General features: G+C 47.6%; 1 protein-coding gene and 1 pseudogene across 1 annotated transcript; both read left to right on the top strand.

Annotated features, from left to right (window-relative positions):
• Positions 1 to 1290: 1290 nt before the first annotated feature.
• On the top strand, positions 1291 to 4963 carry LOC125535652 (uncharacterized). The gene is made up of 2 exons (XM_048698727.2): positions 1291 to 1707; positions 4605 to 4963. The coding sequence occupies exons 1-2, from the start codon at positions 1525 to 1527 to the stop codon at positions 4755 to 4757; spliced, it is 336 nt and encodes a 111-aa protein (XP_048554684.2). The 5' UTR covers positions 1291 to 1524; the 3' UTR covers positions 4758 to 4963.
• Positions 4964 to 12245: 7282 nt separating this feature from the next.
• On the top strand, positions 12246 to 13175 carry LOC147991751 (uncharacterized; annotated as a pseudogene).
• Positions 13176 to 19516: the final 6341 nt, after the last annotated feature.

The raw sequence follows: 19516 nt of genomic DNA, 5'->3' as shown, positions 1-19516 counted from the left end.
CAACGCGAAATATGAAAGTGAACTAGAAAACATTGAATTCAACAAATAAAACAAATCACAACAATTACACAAGTTGGTGTGATCTGACCAAAAAAATGAACATGTTCAGCACGGTTAAGCATCCACCGGATACAAGTACATGTATCACGTACCTATCAGCGGTTAACCGTGCTCATCAATACAGAAATGATAAAAATTACACCACATCATTCGCATGTATACACACATGCGGCCAATGCAATGCTAGTAATTAACTCCTCCCCTACTGTCCGCTGCTTCAGTAGAGGAAATATGCGACAAGGGAGGCGACGAGGGCGGCGGGGGCGATTGCCACTTCAGAGGCGTCGCTGGTGGCAGGAGCGGCCTCGGAGGCCATGACGGCGGTGGCCGAGGCGGCAGCGATGAGGGCGGCGAAGGCGATCTTCTTCATCTCCATTTCGGACGGATGGTGGTGCGGTGGAGACCGGCGAGATGGCGGGGGATTATTGATCTCGGTTTTATTAGCTGGGACTTGGAAGTCTTATTTAGCTTGATGATGATCGATGCTTGGGAGAGGATTTTATAGGTCAGGATGGTTGGAGTACGAGTGGTTAGGAGCAGGGTTAGGATGGTCGCGCTCTTGGTAGCCTTAGGATGGTTTAACGGTGGTCGGAGAGCGGAGAGGGTCAGAAGGAGGCAAAAATAGGCATGCATGCATGTGTTCTTAGCAACTGACACGGTTATTCTTGAGCTTATTTTTTGCCTGGTTTCCTCAGCCTCCTCTTCCTCATATTTTAGGAGCGCACTGGCCGAAGACGTATGTACAATTGTACGGAGTATATGTAGTCTGGGTGTACCCAAGAGAACGCATGCATGCAACCGCACTAGTAGTTTGTCCTGTATACGATGTGTTCGTTCTTACCTGGTTAACGAGAGACAAATTTAACTGTCAAAAAAAAATCAGAGGATAGCATCGTAGTAACAGATAAGGAATTAAGGGCTGTAAAAAAATTCCGGTTCTTTGAGATTTTATGAAGGAAAAAATTATGGCCGAACAAGAACCTATAGTGACCCCCGGCAAAAAAAAAAAGAACCTATAGTGACATCTTATCTACTTAATGGAGCGATTGCCTTCTCCTGGGGTTAATTAACTGAAGATGGAGAACCGGCTCAAGATGAAGAAAGAAAGAAATTGCAGTGCCGCCCACGACTCCACCAGACGATGCCAGGAACGGTTCGCATCACGTCGACAGTTCGACGCCAAATGGTATACCCTAATACGGCCGGCTAGTCGGCTACAATAATAATTTGTTGATTACAGCTATTCTATCGTTGCCGCTGCCCGCTAGTTCCAACCGTACCAGCTCGCACCCACGACAACATCACAGCAAGAAGATCATTGTTGATACCGGAACTCCTAGCAGGCGGCAGGCTTATAAAACATCGCCTTCGATTGTCACCACTCACCACGCTTCTAATTTTCCTCCGCCGTTTCTTTCACGTCTGTTGCGCTTGCGCTGCGTGGCAAGAGACGGCGAAGGAAGGATGGGGAACTGCGGGTTGAAGCCGAAGGCGCTGGGCGACGACGACGCTCCCCCGCCTGCCGAGCCGCCGACGGCACCGGCGACCGGCGCGGAACAGGAGGTGGCGCTGCCGGCGGTGGTGGAAGAGGCACTGGCACCCGCGGAGGAAGCTAGCCGGGACGTCGTGGTCGGGCAACAGAGTGAGGTACGGCGCAGCTAGAGGTTTTGTTCAGCTCTCAACTTCTACCGAATTCGATCTAGTAGGAGTACTTCTTTTCTTCTCTGCTAGACTGCTACCGGCACCAGCAGCAGTCTTTTTGCTAGTAGGAGTATATGCGTACCGGCACCTGGATGTTTAGCAAGTGCATGTCTTTTTGTTCACCCTCCATTAGATCATTTTTAGGTTTTTTGGTTCGTTTTTTGAGTTTGGGCGATATAGCTCTGTGGTTGCGAGATCTGGGCCGTTGTTCTATTCGGGCTTGATCTTTATGTGTGTGTTGTACACAAACTTTGAGTGGAATAGGCCCGTTCGCCACTCGGCCCAAGGTGATCCGAGTTTGTTTCTATTGGTTTTACTTTATTTTCAAAACTTTATTTTTTCATGATTTTTTTTGCATTTTTGTTTTAGCTTTTATCTATATAGGTGACCGAGAAATTATTATTTCAAAGCCGGAGATCCTAAACGGGCATTTCTTATTAATTGAGAACTAGGCAGTTGGATATTCTTAACCATGTGTAGTGTTAAGTTTAGACAACTATAGAGACACAATTTCCTTTCGTGCAACTTCAAACATCATAATGTCCAACTTAGGCAACACAAAAATGACTTTCATTTTAAAAAAGATGACTATTGTCAGGCAACTTACAATATGGTATTCTTTTTTCTTTTTGTGACGCACTATGGCACGACGCCCTGTGTCGCGGGTTGCTATTGGGTCTTTCCACTTTGCAAGGCTGATATCACACATGCATCATATGCATGAGCAGGCAGCTAACCGAAATCCAATGGCCTTCGCTAGTTCACGCCGGTACATTGTAGGGAGAATGCTTGTTTCCTAGAAATTTTGGTGCGTTTACCAGTGGGAGAAGCAATTTACTACTCCCTTCGTTCGGAAATACTCGTCGGAGAAATAGATGTATCTAGATGTATTTAGTTCTAGATACATTTATTTTTATGCATTTCTTCGACAAGTATTTCCGAACGAAGGGAGTACTTCCTTTGACCCATAATAAGTATCGTGATTTTAGTTCAAGCTAGTTACCGTTCAAAAGTTCTACTAGGAGCAATTACTCAAAAGTCCTAGTACTATTACCTTCGTCCGGGTTTATTAGGCCCTTTATATTTTGGGTTCAAGCTTAACCATTATCTATATCTATATCTATACCTATACCTATTATTAAAGGGAATAGATATTCTTGGTTTGGTCCCCTTTTGTTTCGTCCTATTGTTTTTGGCTTCTGGTCTGTTCACCCATCGCTTGGCTGGGCCTCAGCCCGTTAAATTAAACACGGCTGAACCGTGCGCTGTAAGCTGGCCCAGCTACCAGGCCTGCCGCGCGCTATAAGCCGGCCCAACTACATTGGCAGCCCACGCAAAAAATAAGTGTTTCATCATGGGTTTCGAACGCATGACCTGTGGTCTATCCATAGATGGTATGTACCATCTAGCTACATCACTTTTGTGTTAAATAGAGACACAAATGTTGGTTTTGTTTAGTCCCACCTCGGTTTCTTGCACACAATATAACCAGTTTATATACATTTTTAAGTTTCCTGGTTATCAAGGAGTTGTCCCAAGAAATAAAGAAAGGAGAATTCAAGGAAGGAAAGGAAATCGAGAAACGGAAAATAATCGAGGGAAAAATCATGCCACCTTTGAAAAAGTAAATAAGGAAAGCGAATTGAGGGGAAATCGTGTGATTGTGTGCTCAAAGAGGTGTGAGACCTTCGAGCCGCTGCCAGCCACGCATGGGTGGACTGCATGAGGCAAGAATGAAGCAGCATAAGGCCACGCACCAACGTGTTGCAGCCTACTGAAAGACAAGATCAAGCACATACATGTTGAGGCCGTGCTAGCCTGGAGATGAGCTTGCCCAGCTAAATATGAGTTGTCATTCAAAAAAAGAATGAGTCAGACTAACTCCACAAGGTCACAATAGTATATTTGGCATAGGGGGCTAAACCTGAATTTTTTTTGTGAGCTTTTGACGCCCGACAAAACCACAGTTGTTGAAATTCTAATGCAAGGCCTGCTTCCTGCTGGGCTGGGGATTTTTCTATGTCCATGTTGAGTTGTCGGTTGAACTAAGAATGTTAATGAAAAAATAAATATCATATATAACTTTGTTTTTAACAAGAACCATGGTGAGCCCCAAACACTATTTTAGTACAATATTTTTAAAATCTAGAAAATATCCAAATATCCCCACTCGAACAAGCCCAAAAATACAATAGTTGTTGCGAACGTATGCTATCTCTCTCCGAATTTTGTGACCGGTATTGGCTAAACTTTACCGAGTTCCTAATTTCTTTTAAGGAGAAGTATGTTGATGTAGGTAAAGAAATATTCTATAAGATTAGCATGTCCTATTTCGATAATTTTGGATCTTAAAAAAATTTGACTAAAATTTGCATGAACAACGAATGTATTTTTGCACATATTATTATAAATAAACTTGAATATAAACTGATTTTTTCCGTTGCAACACACGGGCATTTGTGCTAGTTTAACTAAAAATATATAAAGTACATGCTACCAAAAGTATATTTTTGGATTTGTAGTTCAAAAGGTTTTCTATGATATAGTTTTGATGACATATAGTTTATATTTTATTAGTAAAGTTCATGGACAAATTTTGGCTCAAAATAAAAGGGGGCAAATAAATCCGAACGGTGGGAGTACCACATATGTACAGAAAGAAAGTGTTAAACTTCCTAGCAACTAATAAGTGCAGTATATATTTTTTTGCGAGATAATAAGTGCAGTATAAGAATTTTGGTGTGCATATTCATGTCAACAATAACTTGCTGAGATCCTCAAAAAAAAAAACACAATAACTTGCTGATTGCTGAACCATACTGTCTACTGCCGCTGTGCAACAGGAAGGTACGAGCGCAGCAGCTGAAACGAAAGAACAGGAAGAACCAAAGGAAACAGAGGGCGCGGAACCCCCGAAGGAGAAGGAAACGGTGGCGGAGGAAGCCCCCGCCGCCGGCGCCGAACTTCCGGCGTCCACGCCGGCGACCGTCGCCTGATATCAAGTTTTGAAATGAACGTTTTGTTGTAACATGGTCCGCTTCAGTTACTTTGGGACATACAGTAGTTCTTGAGCTGCATTGTGGCAGCTTTTCTTTTTGCGCTTCCCGGCTTTTGGTGTATACATACAGTCGTTTCATTTTCGTTCTGGATTGTTGGCTCGGAGGATAGAATGGAATTATGAATTGTCGTTCGTTGATGTACATGTACCCTGCTGTGTTATGCTGCCTCAACATATCGAATGGGAAGCAGATTGGCTCAACCTATGTGACGAATAATTGGGCATCTGTACCTCTCATATTCTGAAAAATAACACGCTTCTCTGGTGTACACTGCACAGTCCCTGAAAGTCTGCGGTTCAGATTCTTATAACTGGAGGAAACAATCAAACATGGCGTGCGTTTGAGAGAGAAGATGTGTCATGTGTTGTGGTCAAGGAAGGAATTTGTACTGTTGAATATATGGTTCGTGCATGTATATTGTATAGCCTATCTACCTCCTAATCTTTATATAGTTGAGGTTGTAGCCCACCTTGTACTTCATATGTACGTACGCTATGCACCGATCAATACATCGTGAAGCATTGCCAAAACCCTTGTCTCCAACATGATATCATACCTAAGATCCTAACCCTAACCCGTGTGCCGCCACGATCCCATCGCCGCCGCCGCCACCACCCGCCGCCGTCGTCGCCATAATCCCACGCCACCTTGACCGCCGCTCCCGTGTGTGCCGCCGCCCCCACTCCCGCCTTCACCCTACCGCGCCGCCACCCGGCCGCGCCTCCATCCCTCGGCCGCGCCGCTTCCCCGCGAGACGCCGCCAACCCCATGGCCTCCCCCGGCTCCTCCGACGCCACCCGCAGCCGCCGCACCAACCCGTTCGAAGGTCCCGATCCCGTCGTCATCTGCGACCTCAACATCCTCGTCCGGGTTCCCGTCGTCCTCGATCACCTCACCTCCACATACTATGCATGAAAGACGTACTTCTTCCTCGTGTTCCGGGAGTACAACATCTGGGATCACATCGATGGCTCCGTGGACTCCCGCTTCATGGAGGACGATGAGGAGTGGATGTTCATCGACGCCACTCTCATCCGTTGGTTCTACACCATCATCTCGAAGGACCTCTTCCACACGGTGGTCTCCGCCGACGATGATGCTCACGCCGTTTGAACCAAGCTCAACGGCCTCTTCACCGACAACGCGCTCCAACGCAAGGTTTTCTTGCACGGCGAGTTCTTTGGGTGCCAGCAGCTCGGCACGTCCGTTGATGATTACTGCATGCGCCTCAAGAAGCTTGTTGACGAGCTCCGTGATTTTGGTGAGAAGGTCTCCGACGAGCTCCTCCTCAGCACCCTCATCGCCGGCCTGAACGACGATTTTGGGAACGCCGCCTCCAACACCCCCCTCATCATCAACCCGACGTTTCCGAGAATCGTTGTGTACCTGAAGTTGGAGGAGCGGAGGATGCGGATGTCACGCACCCGGGCCACCCACACCGCCCTCACCGCCGGTACCCGCGGCGGTGCGCCACCCACCGCCCCGCCGAGGCCCGTCCCGGGTCCCTTCCCAGCGCCGCCGTCGCCCGGATTCCCGTACCCGCAGCAGCCGCCGGCCCCTCTGTAGCCCCCCGCCGAGCAGCAGCAGCAGCAGCGCCGCGGGGGGCGCCGTGGCCGAGGCGGCCGCAAGCCGCAGCAGCAGCCGGCTGCGCCCGGCGGGGCGCCTCGCCACCACCACCAGCAGCTCCCACCGGCGCCCTGGCAGGCCGGCCAGAACCCCTGACCGGGGTTGTGCACGCGTACTCCATGCCTATCCCGCGTGCCCCTGTTCCGGGCCTCTTCGGCGCCCGCCCTGCCGCTCATCAGGCGCTTCATGCGGCCCCTCAGCTGTACCCGCTCATGCCGCTCTACGGCCCCTCCACGGCCTATGGGTTGTCCTCGGCCGGTGGGTACGTGGCGCCACCGCCTCAGCCCGCACCGTCCGCCCCGGCTCTTCCGCCGGCACCTTGAGACCCCACGCTCCTAGCGGCCCTCCACACCGCAGCAGTACACTGGCGGTGGCGATTGATATATGGACACCGAAGCCACGGCTCACATGGCCGCCAACCCCGGTAACCTTCTTGCCGCTCACCCCGTTCACACCGCTGCTCGCATTACATGCATGTATATTGTATAGCCTGGCCCACCTCCTAGTCTTTGTATAGTTAAGGTTATGACCTATCTTGTACTCCATATATACGTGTGCTATGCACCGATCAATACATCCTGAAGTATTGCTTGTCTCCAACATGTACGAAGCTACTACAGTACCGTTTCTGACGAGTGGGGTCGTCGAACCATGTGCAACAGTGCAACGACTAGCTAGATGCGCGATTAATTACCCGGTCGTTGCGGTCGCATTTGACCAGCGAATGATGGGCTGGGCCGGGTCTCATTGATGCCGCTTCACTGTCGTGGTCCATCCCATGCCCTTGTAACGGAATTGAGCCGTTCAAAACGTTTTTTTACCAGCCAATTTACCAGTAGTATACATCTTGTCTTGGTAGTAGTAGTACTACGAAGAACCAACCTGTGATTGAGATGGTTAGGTGGATAGTGGTATCCCCAACCCATCAGGATTCAAATCTTGATGCTCGCATTATTCCTGGATTTATTTCAGGATTTTCGGCGATGCGTTTTCAGTGGGAGGAGACGTTTCCATCAACGACGAGGCGCCTACGGTGACTTCGTAAATCTCAAGATGATATGCCGACTTAGTCTTTCGGAGATGCTCATAGGGGTAGGATGTGCGTGTGTGCGTTCATAGGGATGAGTGTATGCGCGTGTATATGAACGCTTGTGTCTATACTGATGCTAAAAAAATATAGTAGTAGTACGAATCAAGCGGCTATGAGTGAGTGAGAGTGAGATCGACTTCTCCGTGACCCTTGCCCTATCCATGGGTTAGTGGTACAGCATCCATCCTTCCGACATGTGTGGGTGCTCCTGACTTTCGACGGTGCGATCGATGGGCTTTGCTACTGGCGATAAGATTCGACGCACGATCGAAGACGATCGCTGCCGATCATACGCACACACATCATCAGCGGTTCCAATCTAGGACTCCATGGCGAGTCTCGCCACAGCCCACCAACCGATTGTCATCGTCGCAATCATCATCACCATGCGTCTTGTGCCTATCACCCGTGCATACGCTGACAGCGCCACGCCACGCGCATACGAACGACCGCGCCGCTGTATGCCCTGTATGGAGCACGCACGCCTGAGTTGTCACGGGAACCACGCCGAGGCCGATCGATCGAGCGATGAGCGGCAGCTGCGCGGCGCCTTCCGGGCTGGCCCGAGAGGAGAGTCCGGTGCGTGCTCTCGCGTTGTCGACAGCGGCGTTCGAGCAAACTGCTTTTGTATTGTAGCGCACGCACGGACGTTCCGGTGCGTCACGCGTCCCACGCCGGCGTACGACGACGTACGGCATCGCTCCCTCGGGAGAGGTCGCCGGAAAGTTTTCCGTTCGGGTTACGGCCGCACGCATGGCGTGCGCACGGGCCATCACCGGCGCTGTGACGGTGCAGGTGGCGGCATCGGGCGCCGGCCGCTCCGACCGGCCCCCCGGGCGGCGCGCGGAAGAGACAAGCTTCAACTACTCGCCAGTACAGTACACTAATAGTAGCTTAACTGTAGAGTGTAGACACACGACCGTAGCCTAACTGTAGTGGTGGTAGCAGTAGTACTCCGGCTCGCTGGTCCACGTGCTCCATCGGTGCACCGTCACGACTGGGTCTCTCCTCTCCTCCCATGCCGGTGGCTCGATCCGAGCAGCGCGACTTCACATCAAACCTACGCCATGGTGCGTATCACACCAAGTTGCCACTTTCACGCAACCACTCGTCCGACTGAAAGCTCCGTCCCATATTTAGTAGCTGAATAAGAGCTCGATCGTTTAGTGGTAGGGTTGAGAGACGTACGATGTGTTACTGCAAACCAGTCTCCACCACTCCGCGTTACATTGATTAAGGATGGTGGTACCCTGACCCCATTGGGATACTAGTAGGCTGATCATAGTACTAGTGTCATGCATATAACACTAGTCTAACTTACTATCTTTATAGTGTAAAGTAAGAGCAACTTCAATGCAGTGACCCAAACGAACATCGATTTTGTCCGTTTTTCGTCCGTTTGGGTCGCCCGTCCGCCTGCCCGCGTCCGCCTTTTGGTTTGGGTCGGCCGGTGTGCCTAACGGAAGTCGGGCGCATTTTGTGCATGCCTGCGTCGCATTCAGTCGAACACCTGGTGGGCAAGCTCCCGTCCAGGTCCGATGCATCGCCCGCGAGGTCCGCCGCCGTCCGCCGCCGCGCCCACGAGCTCGCCTCCATCGCCTTGCCCGCAAGCTCCCAGTAGCAGCTCGCCGCGCCGGCCGCACGCGCCCCACCCCGCCCCGCAGCTCACCGCGTCCCCCACGCTCGCCTGCAGCTTGGTCACGCCCCCGCCCATGCTCTAGGTTGTGCGCTCGCCGCCCGTGCACGGGTGCTGCTTGTGGCTCGTCGCCAGACAAGAGCGCAGTGGCGGCGGCGTGGGTGCCGCAAGTGCCGGCCAGCCGCGGCGCGGCGAGGCAAAGCTGCGGCGAGGCAAGGCCGGGGGCGACCGGACGCAGCAGCGGAAGAATTGCATCTATGTGCTCCCATGTTTCTTCTACTGGTGCGCGTTCGTGCGAGACTGCAATCCAGTAAGCAAAATAGCAAGCACCCGGCCAACGTGTAGACATCACATGCATGCATGCGACAGCAGCATCGCGAGCTTGGCAGGGCAGCGCGAGCCTGCACGATGAGGTCATCGAGAGCATCCGCTTGGCCCGGCGCTGCTTCATGAGTGCCTGCATCTCCTTTGTGCCCGAAGCGGCCGCCATGGCCGCCTTCGTCGACAGCGCGCACGTGCTCCCGCTCCCGCCGGAGGACGTCGTGGACGCCCACGAAGCGGACGCTTCCCGTCGGCTCCGGCGCTTCACCGGCGTTGCCCCGGCTCTGGTGCTTCTCCGGCGCTGCCCTGGCCCCTGCTCCTTGCTAGTTCACGACGGAGAACGAAGTGGCCGGCGGCCTGGCGCTATGGGGTGGATGGGAGAAAGATGGAAAAGTAGGAGAGAGACGGAGGTGGGATGGGTGGGTGGCCCCTCGATGACAGATGGGCCAGTGCTCGCATGCAGCGGACGGAGACGGACGGGGAGAGCAAAGAAAACGTCTGCTTTGTGTCTGCCGCGGACCCAAGTGTGACGCAAATTTGGGCCGGATATGGGTCCGAGCGGACACAAAACGAACGGCAGGCAGACGCTGTGTCCATTTGGGTCGCCCCGTTGGGCCAAGTTTTATGTCCGGATGACCCAAACGGACAAAATGGGTCACCCGATTGGAGTTGCTCTAACATACTAGTAGCGTCATATATGGCTTCATTTATGGACGCGTCTAGTGGGCGGTCGGCTGCCCACTAGTGCGATCGAGTGGCCAGCCTAAAAAGGTAAGCCCTGTCCTCCTTCGATACAGAAAAGGAAGGGACAGGCAGCCACCAAACCGAGCCGATGGAGCGTCCAATCTCGAACAGAAAAAGCGCTCTCCACGTGGCCAACTATCCCCGGCGTCCCAGCCCCTCCCACGACCGCTCGCCCCCACGCCCCAGCCTCTCCCACGCTGCCTTCTTCTTCTCCACGAAAGAAGGGGATCTAAGGCCCTTCTTCCTCCTCTGTACAGTCGCCATTGCAGCCCAAAAGTAGAAGAAATTACTGCAAAAAATTGATCTAAGGGCGGGGTGATCAGAGTCCTACCAGGCAGCAACATCAGGCAAGTAATTCCCCTCTGCCCCTCTTCAGTTCTCGCCCTTCTTGTACTTCATCTATAAACCCCCTTCTCCATGGATCTATCAGCAAAACCATGGAGAAGTTGCTTCAAGAAAGGAGTGGATCTGCCACATCACCCCATTGTCAACATCACACCACCCCCATGAGTGTCATGTCTGCAAAGTAAAAAAAAACCAACCATGGACAGAAGCCTACTATTTTCTGGTTCGTGCAACTAAACAGAAGTCGTTAAGTTTAGTTGCATGGCTTTCTATTTGCACACTAAACATGGTTTGAGATCAAGTTTAACAAAACTAAACATGTTTTCTAACATGCATGCCAGCCGAGTTTCTCCCTGGATGTGTTTAGCAAGCTGACTACTCCCTCCGTCTTTTAAAGAGTGTACTTCCAACTTTGTTGGAGGGTCAAACTATTTCAAAGTTTGACCGAGTATGTGCAAAAATATATCAATGTTTGTGAAACAAAATAGGTATATGATGAAAATATATTTTATGATGAATCTAATGCTACTAATTTGGTGGCATAAATGTTGGCGTATTATTGTATAAATACGGTCAAACATAAAAATGTTTCACTTTCCAACAAAGTTGGAAATACACTCTTTAAAGGACGGAGGGAGTAAGACATATTTTCTAGCCAACTAAACATGATTCTAGCCAATTAAACATGCAATGTAGCTAAAACTAAACATGCATTCTACCAAGTTGAAGTTATGTTTTGCAAATGAACACATTGACTGTCCAAAGAATATGTGCAACTAAAAATGCATATATGTGCAACTGAACATACATCCCAGCCAACTGAATCATGTATTCTGGCAACTCAACATGCATTCTAGGCAAAATGAAACATGCATTGTACTCCACATGAACTGGATGTTTTTTGAGTGAAAACTTTAGAAAACCTGAAGTATATGTGCAATAAAAATATGCATCCTAGCCAACTAAAACATCTATTCTAGCCAACTAAACACATTGACTATCCAACTGAACATGCGTGCTAGCCAACTGAAAAAATGCATCTTGACCAACTGACACATCTATTCTAGCCAAAACCAAAAATCTGTAGTACGACAGCAAAAACATAAGAACTTTTGTCCATACCTAATGAAACCACAAACCATATTAAAATAGTCACGCATATATTCTTTGTCCCACACCTATTGCAAATCTATAGTGTAAAAATATGTTCAACATACTAGAAGTAAAACAGAAACGACGATGAAAATCATATATCTATAATATGTCATCCAATTATTCTTTTTTCCTTCACCTGGATTTTCCTTCTCAATTGTAGCATCAAAGTATGTGCAGAAAAATCCGAATCAGCTCCTTGCCAACAGAAAACCTGCGAATCATTGCAACAAATAGAGGAAAAAGTCAGAAAAACTCCGTAGTAAAAAAAGTCATGTTCTTGCCACCTATTTACTGCAAAATGTGCAACTAACATGACAACTTTGTGCAAACAAAAAAATGCATAAATTTTATAAAAAAGATTCTACTATAGACATGTAGTTTTTGCAACTAAGATTGTCATAATGGTGTGCAACTGCCTATTTACTAAGTTTTTAGGTTGTTTGAAACACTCTTTCATGATTAAAACTGATGACATCACTTCCTTCATTTTATATGTGCAGGGGGTGTGAGGCAGCAGCAAAAAAAGGAAAAAGAAATGCTTGATCTCAATGAGTTGCCTCCTGATCTCAATGAGCTTCCTCATGATATGGATCAGCAGCAACCCAATATACCACAAGGAAATTGGACAGAAAATGGGCGCTCTGTTTACTACACGCAGGCAACCCGTGGGCCTAACCCTATGGGCCATGACAATGTGGCAGGGCAGTCATCAACCCGTGGTGCCCCTGTACTGGTGTCTTTGCAGTCAGAGAGCCATACTCTTGATGACACGGGCACCGCGGCAAATGTTCCTGGTCCAACTAGGAATGAGCTCGGAGCTGGTGCTATTGACGGTGTTGTGCAAGGAGAAGAAGGAGAAGATGAGGCTGGTTCTCAGCCCATGGAACCCTATGTTGGCATGAGGTTTGACAACCTTCAAATTGCTAAGGATCACTACAACAGTTATGCCCTACGAATGGGTTTCTCTATCAAGATGAACACCTCTAGGCGGATAGCTCGCACAAATGTATTGGTAAAACAACAGTTTTGCTGCAACAAGTACAAGAAGCGAAAAGCTGATGATGGAGGAGCTGAGGCTCCTCTTGTCCTGGACCCTATACCCGATCCAAAACCTGTTGACACTGATGAGGAAATGGAAGATGAACCTCCAATATTTGCTGAAGAGGAGGCTGGTCCTAGTAAGAAAAATAAAAAACGGAAACGTGAGACAATAAAGCAGACTCAATGCAAGGCAAAAATGTTGATGGAGCTGCTAGATGGGTGATGGGAAGTGACACACTTTGTTCGTGACCACAATCATCCGCTGGTGAACAAACATTCGTTGTCCAAATACTTGAGATCCCACCAAGGCATCACTCCTAATGAAAATGAGTTTTTGCGCATCTTGTATAACTGCAACTTGATTGTAGGTGTGTTTCTTTATCCCTTACAGAATTAAATTTCCCTCTACGCAGTCTAGTGTGCAACTGTTATGGTACTAGTGTGCAACTAAAATGTCTTAAGTGTGCAACTAGTGTCCAAGTTCCTATGTTGTTTCTATATCACTTTGCTGCTTGTTGTGCAACTAGTTTACCTTCACTGTGCAACTACACAATGTGCTGTGTGCAAAATGCAAGTGTTTTTTAAAGGTGCAGCTACTTGTCCATTTCCTGCAACTATCCTTTGTGCCAACACATGTCATATTACTGTGCAGCTGGATGTGTGCATTCATGCGACTAAAAAAGATATATTGTTTCTTTTTGTATTATGCAGGACGTATGATGCCTATAATGGCAGAGTTCTATGGATCTGAGATGATGGTGTCGTTCGGACCAAAGGCAATAACAAATCTATGTACAAGTTTCCATAGAGATGACACAAAGGAAGGTGACATGATGGAGACAATTGTGCACTTCAAGGATATACAAAAATCCGATCCAGACTTCTTCTATAAGGTAAAATACGATGAAGAGGACAGAGTTGTCAACATATTTTGGATGGATGACTTAGCTCGAAAAGCTTATGCGAAGGCGTACCATGATTGCATATCGTTTGACACCACCTACATGACCAACATGTACAATATGCCGTTCGGGCCCTTCATAGAAATAAACCGACATGGCCAATCTTTCATGCTGGGTTGCACGTTTGTGAGGCAGGAGTTGGCATCGAGTTTTGATTGGGTCTTCCGAGCATTACTAAAGGCTATGGATGGCAAACCTCATGACAACTCCATAACCGATCAGGATGGTGCGATGAGGCAGTCAATAGAGAGCATCTTTCCAACCACCATGCATCGCTATTGTCAATGGCACATCATGAAAAAGGCTCAGGAAAAAGTTGGCTGGCTGTTGCGCCAGAATCCATGGCTCTCTGATGATTTCAACTACTGTGTTGACTTCAGCTTCACTATAGACGAGTTTGAGCAGAATTGGGCTGGGTTAATGATGAAGTACGAGGCTATGACACACACACACACACACACTTTGAGAAGTTGTACGAATACAGGTCAACTTGGGTGCCGTGCTACTTCAAACATAGGTTCTTCCCCTTCCTGTAGTCTACACAGCGTAGTGAGGGGTTCAACACCGTCCTAAAAAGATATGTGAACCCACACAAATCAATGCTGAACTTCGTCAAGTAATATGAAAAAATTCAGAACCACATCCTTACCAAAGAAGGCTGCAATGATTACAGGACAGAACACCTTGAGATTGAGTTATGGTCCAACTTCGCAATAGAGAGGCAAGCTTACGAAACCTACACTAGGGACCTTTACCGCAAGTTCTGAGAAGAGTTTGAGCTGATTGGACGTTATAATGTGTTCCAAGTTGGTGCTGACCTTTTTGAGCTCAGACCGTACCAGGAATTTGTTGCCAAATATGGTTCTCGAAACTACTTGGTGCAGGCAAGGGTGGTGGAGGGTTCCTATTTGTATGAGTGCTGTAAAATGAACAAGAACGGCATGCTCTGTTTCCACATCCTCAAAGTGTTCACCCATCTTGGAGTTGATGTCATACCGGAAAGGTATATGCTAAGACGGTGGACACCTACTACTGTCCCTAGTGCGCCAGGGAACGAGTATGAGCAACTGGATGGAATGCCTCCTCAATCAAAAAAGCAAATAAGGGTGAGAAACATGATATATGATTTTCGGAAACTAGCCAAGTTTGTGAGTGGCTCTGATGCAGCACATGTCGTTGTATACAAGCATATGCACGGAGCACATACCGAGATCGGCCACCTGAACAAGTCCAAAAAAAAGAAAAAAACATGCTGCTGCTACGGGGCCATCAGATGATGGCAACCCTCGAGGACCTCCTCCACCTCCAGGCCCTACACGGCATGCTCCGCCACCTCCTCCCCGCCTAGCCCAACAAGCATTGCCCCGTGTGCTCCTCCCAATGGCCCTACAGGCAGTACTCAGGGGGCTCATCATCCAGGTAATTACCCGCCCCAACTCCCCATCTAACTAGGTGTGTAAATTCAGTTGCACACATCTTGGTGCCCAGTTGCAGAGAACAGGCTACCCAGTTGCGCACACTGTGTTAGTTCGAGCATCAAGATAAACAACTAACTTGTTTTTCCTGTTCTGGCTATAGGTGATTACCATCCAAGTGCCATGACGGGCCGTGCTACTACATGTTTTCTTTTCAACTTAACTTGCACACAGCAACCAGTTAGTTGCACAACATGAGCTGTGTGGTTGCAGAAAACATCAGTCTTAGTTGCGCAAATAAATACTAAACTTTTTATATGATTATTCCACAGGTGATCGAACATAACCTCATGATGGTCCAGCGCCCACGCACACTGGTCCTACTGCCCCTCCGGAGGCTGCATCCCCTGCACAAGCCTCTGATGATTTTGTGCCCAGAGATCCTCCAAGGTCTACTACAAAGGGTAGGGCGAAGAGTCGACGGTACAAATCGGTGCTGGAGCTACACTCAAAGAAGAAAAACAAATGCAGCCACTGCCAATCTACGAAGCACACTGGCGGTGCGTGTCCACTCAGACTGCTGTTATTCTCTTGCATCGTTTGTATGAAAAAAGGGAAAAAGGAAAAGAATGATGGTTTTGAGCAATGTTGGGACAAAGTGGACACATTCATCATCTATGCTTTCTCTTCTCTAAGTTGTTTTCCTTGAATTGGTTCACGCATTGTGTAAAATGGTTGCTATTTGTGCCTTTGTTGGCAAATGGTTTAATATTTAGTTGTTGAACAATTTTATGCCCAGTGCTCCTAATGTGTCAACAAAAGTGATGACATTGAGTTGCAATGGAATTACTACTAGTGTGCAACTACAAATCTGTCGAAAAATTGTGCAAACCAGCAAGGCATTGAAAAGGGACAGAGAATAAAAAGAGTACTGACCTAGTCCTTGTCGTATCTCAGCAACTTCCTCCATGGGGAGGAGTTGTGCACACTGGTGATCCAATCATATGCCAGCTTCTTCCTGATGTTGAGTACTTCCTTGGTATCATAGTTGGGCAGTTGGCTATCGTTCCACTCAGTGGCGTTAAGCAGTGCGAACAACCCACACTCATTGCTGCGGTGGGGAAAAGGAAAATTTGTCACAGAAATTTAAAACCAGATAAGATGATGTACTCTGTGGCACTGTGCAACTACTTATGTGCCACTGTGCAACTAATTATGCGCCACTGTGCAACTACTGATGTTCCACTGTGCAACTGGCTAGATAATCCATGAGAAAGTCATAAAAATGAAAAACAGATTTCAAAATAGTTGTGTGTCTTAAAAAACTATAGATTGTACATCTATAAAACAAATAATCATTTAAACAAGAGAGAAAACAATACATCTAGAAAAATGTAAAAACTATAGATTGATGGTAAAAATTGAGAATAATGTCATGCTTCTTGTCTTACTTGCCGTGTTGCTTCGGTACGTCAATGCCAATAATTTGGAAGTGCTCGATGCTGAACTTTTGGTAATGCTTCCTCCATAGCTGGCGTACTATTCCCGCAATGGTAGATGCGGTGTTCATCAACTCAATGTTGTCCAGCTTCCTGCTTGAATCAAGAACTTCGAAACGTCCGTCCCTCAAGTTGACGTTGAAGACCCAATAATTCCTGCCTCCATCCTTATCGTTTATATCATCGCACTCAAGCACTGGCAACATGACCTGCACACGTGAACGATTCAGACATAGATACACGATGTAGGTAAAGAAAACAATGAAAAAATGGTGAAGTTAAAACAGGTTGCAAGAAAGTATTTGCCAACTAATAGATGTGTCATGTGCAACTGAACATGCTATGTGTGCCAACTAAGAGATGGATCATGTGGGCATAGCACCGACCAAGTCTTGCTTGTCGAGACAGGTCTTGTAATCAAACTTCTTGTTTATCTCATTCACATTGTGGATCCCTTACTGTAAATTGATCTGCAGAAATTATAAACATACATCAAACTCCTTACTAGATGAAAGGAATCCCTGAATTGGTCAACAAAAGTGCTACAAAAAAGATGAGGGTAAAAAGGTTTTGAAAAAACTTACAGAAAACCTCAGTGGCATAACGACCTTCTTTGACCCTTCTGGTAAGTTATCCATGATGTGTATGATTTCAGTCTCAATAACAATTCTTGACAACCATTGAACCTGCTTCATGGAATCAACTAACTCATTTATAGAAATGTAGAAAGCACCATACCTGATTATCTCAGGGCTGGGTTTTTTAAAATAAAATAAAAGACAAGTTAGCTTGAAGGGTCACAATAACAACAAAAATGTGTATTAAAAAAACAAAAGTGTGCAACTAAAAGATCTGTTTTGTGCAACATGCTCTGATTGTTGTGCAACTAAGTGGGTGGTACTGAGCAACTGAAAAGATATGTATGTAGGCTATGAAGAGTTGGTTTACCTGGTAAGATCATCATTTGCTCCTCAGTGATTCCTGACCCAATACAACAGGGCAGCATAAAGCTTGTTGACTGCCTCATGTTGGGGAACGTAGTAATTTCAAAAAAATTCCTACGCACACGCAAGATCATGTGATGCATAGCAACGAGACGGGAGAGTGTTGTCTACGTACCCAACACAGACCGACTGCGGAAGAGCTGACACGACGTAGAGGAAGTAGTCGTACGTCTTCACGATCCAACCGATCAAGCACCGAAACTACGGCACCTCCGAGTTCGAGCACACGTTCAGCTCGATGACGATCCCCAGGCTCCGATCCAGCAAAGTGTCGGGGAAGAGTTTCGTCAGCACGACGGCGTGGTGATGATCTTGATGAACTACAGCAGCAGGGCTTCGCCTAAACTCCGCTACAGTATTATCGAGGAATATGATGGCAGGGGGCACCGCACACGGCTAAGGAATAGATCACGTGGATCAACTTGTGTGTCTAGAGGTGTCCCCTGCCTCCGTATATAAAGGAGCCAAGGGGGAGGGCTGGCCGCCAAGGAGGAGGGCGCAGGAGAGTCCTACTCCCTCTGGGAGTAGGATTCCCCCCCAATCCTAGTCCAACTAGGATTCCTCGGAGGGGGAAAAGAGGAGGAGGGGGCCGGCCACCTCTCCTAGTCCTAATAGGACTAGGGGAAGGGGGAGGCACGCAGCCCATCTAGGGCAGCCCCTTCTCTTTTCCACTAAGGCCCACTATGGCCCATATAGCTCCCCGGGGGTTCCAGTAACCCTCCCGGTATTCCGGTAAAATCCCGATTTCACCCGGAACACTTCCGATATCCAAACTGAAGGAAATATGCCCTAGAGGCAATAATAAAGTTATTATTTATTTCCTTATTTCATGATAAATGTTTATTATTCATGCTAGAATTGTATTAACCGGAAACATAATACATGTGTGAATACATAGACAAACAGAGTGTCACTAGTATGCCTCTACTTGACTAGCTCGTTAATCAAAGATGGTTATGTTTCCTAACCATGGACAAAGAGTTGTTATTTGATTAACGGGATCACATCATTAGGTGAATGATCTGATTGACATGACCCATTCCATTAGCTTAGCACCCGATCGTTTAGTATGTTGCTATTGCTTTCTTCATGACTTATACATGTTCCTATGACTATGAGATTATGCAACTCCCGTTTGCCGGAGGAACACTTTGTGTGCTACCAAACGTCACAACGTAACTGGGTGATTATAAAGGTGCTCTACAGGTGTCTCCAAAGGTACATGTTGGGTTGGCGTATTTCGAGATTAGGATTTGTCACTCCGATTGTCGGAGAGGTATCTCTAGGCCCTCTCGGTAATGCACATCACTTAAGCCTTGCAAGCATTGCAACTAATGAGTTAGTTGCGAGATGATGTATTACGGAACGAGTAAAGAGACTTGCCGGTAACGAGATTGAACTAGGTATTGGATACCGACGATCGAATCTCGGGCAAGTAACATACCGATGACAAAGGGAACAACGTATGTTGTTATGCGGTCTGACCGATAAAGATCTTCGTAGAATATGTAGGAGCCAATATGGGCATCCAGGTCCCGCTATTGGTTATTGACCGGAGACGTGTCTCGGTCATGTCTACATTGTTCTCGAACCCGTAGGGTCCGCACGCTTAAGGTTACGATGACAGTTATATTATGAGTTTATACATTTTGATGTACCGAAGGTTGTTCGGAGTCCCGGATGTGATCATGGACATGACGAGGAGTCTCGAAATGGTCGAGACGTAAAGATTGATATATTGGAAGCCTATGTTTGGATATCGGAAGTGTTCCGGGTGAAATCGGGATTTTACCGGAATACCGGGAGGGTTACTGGAACCCCCCGGGAGCTATATGGGCCATATTGGGCCTTAGTGGAA

Source organism: Triticum urartu, chromosome 1A, assembly GCF_056163025.1.
Source record: "Triticum urartu cultivar PI428250 chromosome 1A, HENAU_Tu73, whole genome shotgun sequence".
NCBI classification, from domain to species: Eukaryota; Viridiplantae; Streptophyta; class Magnoliopsida; order Poales; family Poaceae; genus Triticum; species Triticum urartu.
The sequence above is the reverse complement of the archived record's forward strand: the minus strand, read 5'-3'. Positions and strand labels throughout refer to the sequence as shown.

Excerpts from the sequence above, each read along its gene's own strand:
- LOC125535652 (XM_048698727.2), top strand. The coding sequence starts at position 1,525 with ATGGGGAACTGCGGGTTGAAGCCGAAGGCGCTGGGCGACGACGACGCT. Across the intron at positions 1,708-4,604 it reads TGGTCGGGCAACAGAGTGAG|GAAGGTACGAGCGCAGCAGC; the intron begins GTACGGCGCAGC and ends GCTGTGCAACAG.